Source organism: Tupaia chinensis, unplaced genomic scaffold, assembly GCF_000334495.1.
Source record: "Tupaia chinensis unplaced genomic scaffold, TupChi_1.0 Scaffold000288_2, whole genome shotgun sequence".
Taxonomy (NCBI): Eukaryota; Metazoa; Chordata; class Mammalia; order Scandentia; family Tupaiidae; genus Tupaia; species Tupaia belangeri.
In genome coordinates this window covers 2,182,114-2,189,531 of record NW_006159773.1, presented here as the reverse complement: position 1 = coordinate 2,189,531, position 7,418 = coordinate 2,182,114, and the positions used below count along the sequence as shown (strand labels likewise).

The 7,418-nt window shown below is 40.9% G+C and overlaps 1 protein-coding gene across 4 annotated transcripts in view; it reads right to left on the bottom strand.

The window, feature by feature from the left end:
- DNAJC5B (DnaJ heat shock protein family (Hsp40) member C5 beta) overlaps window positions 1-7,418 on the bottom strand; it is a 96,651-nt gene that overhangs the window by 16,904 nt on the left and 72,329 nt on the right. For all 4 annotated transcript variants that reach the window (XM_006150438.1, XM_006150437.1, XM_006150440.1 and 1 more), the window contains one exon: window positions 1,293-1,506. In XM_006150438.1, the coding sequence (XP_006150500.1) occupies window positions 1,293-1,506 (214 nt within the window). The remainder of the gene's footprint in view (window positions 1-1,292; window positions 1,507-7,418) is intronic.

Here is a 7,418-nt window from a genome sequence, read left to right as displayed (position 1 = left end):
AGCAGGAACTTGTCTTCTGCCACAGTGTTCGACAACAGAGAAAGGGGTTTCAACGGGAATCCCGGGTATCTCCAAGAAAACAAACTCTGGGGACTGCAGAAGCAAATGAAGCTATAGATTGCAGACTTTCTCTGCACGCACGTATGCAAAGACATATTTTTTCTCTTCTTGCATATGTAAAACTTCCATTTAGCAAGATTTAGTGGAAGAAAATAGCAATCAATGCTATGGAGCCTAAAACTTGTCCTTCTGGAGGTTAAGAGTTTTGTTTTTAGCACAAATGTATTTTGTAACTCATATGCATGTGGAGTGAACTGTCCACAAAAGATGCTGTTGGGTATGTATGACCCATGTATAGACATATTTTTATTAGACGATAAGGATAGTAAAATTCATGAACAACTATTAAATCACCACCAAATATACATATGTTAGGGATTCCTAAGAAACCAAACTGTCCTGTACAAAAGTCAGTTCTGATTACACTCAATCCTTGAAAAATATTGCCTTTTTTCTTGACTTGAAACCCATTTCTCTCTCCCCATCTGTCTCTCCAACTCTCTGTCCTTCACCCCTTGATTCTTACCTTCTGCCCCTCATTTCCTTCTCCACTACTTCACAGCAGGCTCCCTGTGAACCCATGACATAATTAGCACTCACTCTCCTAAGGACTGTGTTTGCTGCTTATCCTATGCTAAAGATAGTAAAGCACACCGTTAAATTTGTCCTATAATAATTTATTAAACAGTTGTCACATTATTAAGTTATTTTGGGTTTTGAGCAATGAGTCAGTTCTTAATTAGTCATTTCGGGGGAGAGAGGGCAGTGAGAATTAACCTGAAGCTCTGAATTCAAATATAATTAATGTCTAGAATTATTTTAAGTCATGCTGTATTTTATAATTAATTGATGAGTTAAAGCAAAAACAATTTCCAACTAACAGCTTTCAGAGGAAGAGCTATTTCCTCTTTTATTCGCCAGAGTTGAATAGTAGGTTAGGCTTTTTTAAAAGTGAAATCTCAAAAGAATGAATAATTCGATCTTCCAGGAAATTGTTTAATTATTTTTTAAAGAATTATTTTTTCATTTAACTTTATATATTTATTTATTTATTTTGATTTGACCAGAGAGGGACAGAGAGACACAGAGAGAGGGAAAGTGAGAAAGCAAGCTGCCAGGTCCAGGACTCGAGCCGCAGTCAGCCATGTGGGAGTCCAGCATCCTTAACAACCACGCCACCTGCAAGCCCCATTCCAGGAAACTGTTTTTGGAAAAAGGAAAATCTGATTCACCTTTGCCCACCAGCTTGACAGCATGAAGTAGGTATTAACATTTTCATCTCCAAACTGCTCAGCCACATAAAGTCCCAGTGATCCGTACTTGTCATATATGTTTCTCTTTGACACGTCGGTAAGTATTTTGTGTGCGTTGTTAATTTCCTTAAACTTTTCAGCAGCAGCTGGATTGTCCAGATTCTTGTCTGGATGATGTTTCAGAGCCAACTTTCTTTTAAAACATAAAAAAGTGAGGAAAAGTGTTATTTAACAAGAATGGCAATGGCATTTTGGAAGGAACCACTCACTTGAGAATCCTTTGTAGGTACAAATACTGTGAAATAATTGCATACTGGTTGTGTGTTACCTAAGGAACGATTTTCATTAACCGATGTATCTTGTTGCTAATGTGCAGGCACAACGGTATTATTTCCCCCCTCACTTCCTCAGAGAAACTCTCAATAGTTGCATAATTGCAGGATCAGCAGATGACATAATGGCTACATCACTGGACTCCCATGTAGTTGATCGCGGTTTGAGTCCTGGACCCGGTGGCTTAAACTCACGCTGAGCGTGTGTACGTGCGGGCCCAAGATCCCAAGAGGAGAATGGAGAAGGGATTGTGGCATGGCCATTCCCCCTGGGGGGTGATTTCTCGTTTTCTGTCTCTGTCTTTCTGGCGAGTACATGTGCCCTATAGCAACAAATAAAATCTCTCTCAAAAAAATAGTTGCATAATTGTGGAGTCTGAGACATGTTGTTGGCAGTATATGAAATTCATCTCTACCTGGCACCTGATCAATAGCCACTCTAACATGCGGAGATCGTTAAGAATCTAAGCAATAGGAGCCATTTACATGAAAATTCAACATAGAACTGAAAGGGTTTTCCTGACTTCTAGAACTTCATGTCACATATGGTAAAAGTTAAACTCAAGTATCAAAAAACAAAACAAAACAAAACAAAAACAAAAAGCAAAAACCAGAACAGCTCTAATTCATATTCCTTTGAACAAACATTATGACCCTTTTTTAATCTTTTTATTTATTAATTTTAATTTTTTAATATACATTCAATCACACTATTTAGCTTACAAAGTGAACATTCTCAATATGTGAACATTTCTCCCCAGTCCACTACCATGACACCTGCTGACACCACACCTCCCCATCCCGTCAATGCTCTGTCTCCGTATCCCTCCTCCAAATATGACCCTTTCACGAATCTTCCTGAGTCGTAACTCCTTTTTTTTTGTTACAAGTGCACTGTATTACTGTATATATATCCACATATATATATATGTATGTGTATATATATATATTTTTTTTTACCCCTATTTCTCACCCTCTACCATTTCCCACCCTCCTCCCACACTAGCTCAGGTACTCAGATGTCTTCAGTTGTTTTTCATTCCGTTTTTTCCCCACATTTTATTGATTCACAAAATTTCTTAAATAATCTAGCTTCTTTCTTTTTATTCTTTTTTTGGAGAGGTTTTTGCTAAAGTGGGCATGCACTCGCCAGAAAGACAGAGACAGAAAGCAAGAAATCAAACCCCAGGGGGGATGGCCACACCACAATCCTTTCTCCTTCATTCTCCTCTTGGGATCTTGGGCACGCACACACACACACACCCGGTGTGAGTTTGAGCCACCAGGTCAGGACTCAAACCATGGTCGACTACATGGGAGTCCATTAACATAGCCATTATGCCACCTGCTGGTCCCTATAATCTAACTACTTTCAATAGCAAGTTCAGCTGGTATGTACATATCTGTGAGTATGTGTCCTTTTGTTTTTACAAACACTGACTCCTTTTGTTTTCAAGTGTACTCTTGGTCTCTTTCCAAACAGGTCTTTCGATTTCAAGTAATCTGTAGAAATTTCCCTTTTTTTAAAAGAATTATTTATTAATTTTATTTATTATTATTATTGAATTTTCCTTTTTTTTTGAGAGGCTTTTTTTTTCTTGCTATAGGGCTCATGCACTCGCCAGACAGACAGAGACAGAGAGACAGAAAGTGAAAAATCACCCCCCAGGGGGGATGGCCATGCCACAATCCCTTCTCCTTCATTCTCCTCTTGGGACCTTGGGCATGCATGCATACATGCTCGGCATGAGTTTTAAGCCACCGGATCCGGGAAGCAAACCACGGTCAACTACATGGGAGTCCAGCAACATAGCCATTATGCTAACTGCTGGTCCCCAATTATTTAATTTTCTATAGGGCACATGCACTCACCAGAAAGACACACAGTGTTGGGGGTGGGGGGGGCAGGGGCAGAGTGAAAAAGCAGGCCCTTAGGTCTTGGACTTGAACTGCAGTCAGTCAAGTGGGAGTCCAGTGCCTTTAACTGTCATGCCACCTGCCGATCCTGAAATTTACTTTCGAGTGTAGGTTTTCTCTCCTCTGCTCAGCATAGGGCAGGTCCTGATGGGTATGGCATGTGCCACATGGGTTAGGGGTGGGGCTGCCTGGGGGGTGTTCTTCATTCTTCAGTTATACTCAAGTATAAAAGGGAAAATAGGGGTCAGCAGCCAGTGTGAGGTTGAGGCACTGGATCCCACGTGGCTGATTGTGCTGTTCAAGACCTTGATGCATGGGCTTAAATATCGTGCCAGGCAAATGTGCGTGTGTACCCAAAATCCCCAGTAGAGAATGGAGGAGAAGACTATAGCATGGCCATTCCCCCAGGGTGGCATTTCTCACTTTCCCTCTCTGTCTTTCTCTCACACACTGTATAGCGAAAACTTAAAAATAAAAAAATTAAAAAAAATTTAAAAAAAAGAAAAAGAAAAAGAAAATGGATGCAAGAAGTCAGCTGTGAGGGCCATGGTTAAAGGTGCTGGACTCCCATATGGTTGACTGTGGAGCTCCAGACCCAGTGGCTTTAAAATCATGCCTAACATATGTGCACGTGTGCCCAAAATCCCGAAAGGAGAATGAAGAAGAAGAGAATGGAGGAGAAAGGATTGTGGTGTGGCCATTCCTCCAGGACATGATTTCTCATTTTCCCTCTCTCTGTTTCTCCCTAGCCGCACATGTGACCAATGGAAAAAAACTAAAAATAATAGTCATCTGTGATAGACTCCTGACTGGTAGCCATTTATCTTATTCCTTCTACAGACAGATTTAAATAATGATTAAAGCCGTATTCAAAATTAAGTCTGTGCTATTTTTTCCACAATATAGTCAATTAATTTTGACGTTGTATTTGAGACTCCACATGCCTTATTCTCCCTACAGTGCCCACCACAGGTATATGTAGGAATGTGCCTTGGCTTTTATTGTATTCTTTTAGATCAAATCATTTCATTTTAATGCAGTAACCAAAATCCAGAAGTAGGGCAAAGAAGTAAAATCTTTTATAAACAATCTACATGATAGATGGGGGAAAAATCACACCTATTTAAGAATGAAAGTATTACTAGTAAGGAAGTAGGTGAATATTTAAGCAGCTCAACATCAGGATGCTTAAAAGTACAAAATACTTCAAAGCATTCATTGTAGCAATAATCTATTCTAACTCGGAACTCAGAATAAAAGGTATATAGCAATGAAGATTAATTTTTAATTTGTTAAATCAACATATTTCTCATTCTTCTTGTTTTTGTATTTTTCAGAGATTTTTGCTACAAGGCTCATGCTTTTGCTGGAGAGAAAGAAAGAGACAGAAAGCAAGAAATCACCCCCTAGAGGATTTGTCCACACTGCAATTCCTTCTCTTCCATTCTCCTCTCAGGATTTTGGGCACGCATGCACATACTCCCATTCTGAGTTTGTTTTTGTTTCTGTTTTTGTGTTTTTTTTTTTGTTTGTTTGTTTGTTTTTTTGTTTTTTTGAGAGGTTTTTGCTATAGGGCACGTGCGCTCACCAGACAAACAGAGAGAGACAGAGAGAAAGCGAGAAATCACCCCCCAGAGCGGATGGCCATGCCGCAATCCCTTCTCCTCCATTCTCCTCTTGGGATCTTGGGCACACACGCACATGTGCCCGGCGTGAGTTTTAAGCCACCGGGTCTGGGACTCGAACCGCGGTCGACTACGTGGGAGTCCAGCGACATAGCCCTTACACTAACTGCTGGTCCCTGTTTTTGTGTTTTTTGAGAGGTTTTTGCTATAAGGCACATGAGCTTGCCAGAAAGTCAGAGAGACAGAAAGTGAGAAATCACCCCTAGGGGGGGATGGCCACGCTGCAATCCCTTCTCCTCCATTCTCCTCTTGGGATCTTGGGCACACACGCACATGTGCCCGGCGTGAGTTTTAAGCCACCGGGTCTGGGACTCGAACCGCGGTCGACTACGTGGGAGTCCAGCGACATAGCCCTTACACTAACTGCTGGTCCCTGTTTTTGTGTTTTTTGAGAGGTTTTTGCTATAAGGCACATGAGCTTGCCAGAAAGTCAGAGAGACAGAAAGTGAGAAATCACCCCTAGGGGGGGATGGCCACGCTGCAATCCCTTCTCCTCCATTCTCCTCTTGGGCATGCATGTACACATGCCCAGTGTGAGTTTCAGTCACTGGGTCTGGGACTCGAACTGTGGTCTACTACATGGGAGTCCAGCAACATAGCCACTATGCCAACTGTTGGTCTCCTACTGTGAATTTTAAGCTGTCAGGTCTGGGACTTGAACCGCAGTGGACTGCATGGGAATCCAGCAGCATAACCATTATGCCATCTGCTCGTCCCTCATCTTTCTTTTTGAGAGATGTTGGAGTATAAATTCTTATAGATAGGACCACTGGAATCACAGTTTTTACACACAGAATTTATGATTAAATCTGCTGGTAATTGCACAAAACGCCTAATTTATCATTTTAACACTGTTCACTATTTGCCAATATTATTGTAAGAATATTATAAACATTAATTCCTTAATCCTCATAACAATTCTATGAGAACGGTGTTACAATTTTCTCATTTTACAGATGAGAAGTGGGCACTGAGACGTTAACAGGCTCAGCAGCACACTTCTAATAATTAGAGCCAGGTTTCGAACACTCTATCCGACCCCGAGCTATGCTGCCTCCATTTTTATTTTCAATTTTAATTTAATTTTAGGTTAAAAAAGTAAGGCAGGCAGAATATTTAGAAGGCCATTGTGAGGACTCTGGCTTAGTCTTCGTGATGTAGGAAGCCACTAGAGTGTTTTAAAAAGAAGAATGATAACATCTAACTTTAGTCTTGGACATATCATTCTGTTTTGGAGAAGATGAAGGCAAAAGTCAGGAGAACCTTTTAGGAGAGTCTTGTAGAGATCCAGGCAAAAGGTGGACCAGTATGTATGGTGAAAGAGGATGTAATAGTAGCAATGCTTGGATTCTGGATACATTTCGAGGGTTGGTTAATGGGTGGGAGAGAGAAAAACAAGCACACTAACAACAAATTAGGGATGGCAGTGAAGTCTGGTCTGCACAATTGAAAGTTTGGAGTTACTAATTAATGAAATGTAAGAGGATTTTCTTGGGCACCTTTGAGATGCCTATTAGACTTGCAAAGTGGAGACGGAGTTAGAGAGAAATGAGGCTAGAATTCAGGCAAAAATTAATGGAGGGGATGTTTCTTTGGGGGTTCTCAGCAGGACAACCATGAAATCAGAAGAGAGACCCAAGAAAGTGTGTCCAGGAAGTCCAAGGACTGAGGTTGGGGGAGGGATAACCAGAAAAGGAGATAAAGAAATACCAATGATGGGAAGGAACAATACAGAGAGTAGGGGCTCTTGGGATCCAAGTGAAGAAAATCTTTCTTTCCTTCCTTCCTACCTTCCTTTCTACCTTCCTACCTTTTTTCCTTTCTTTCTTTCTTTCTTTCTTTCTTTCTTTCTTTCTTTCTCTCTCTCTCTCTCTCTCTCTCTCTCTTTCTTTCTTTCTTTCTTTCTTCTTTCCTTAGAGATTTTTGCCATAGGGTGCATGTGCTTGCCAGAGTCACAGAGAGAGATAGAGACAGAAAGTGAGACATCACCCTCCAAGGGAGGATGGATATAGTGCAATCACTTCTTCTTTTGGTATTTTGGGCATTCACACACACGCACCTGGCGTGGTTTAAGCCACTGGTAGTCCAGTGACATAACCATTATGCCATCTGCTGGTTCTTTTTTTTTTTTTTTTTTTTTTGAGGGTTTTTTCTTTTTGGGGGGGGGCCCT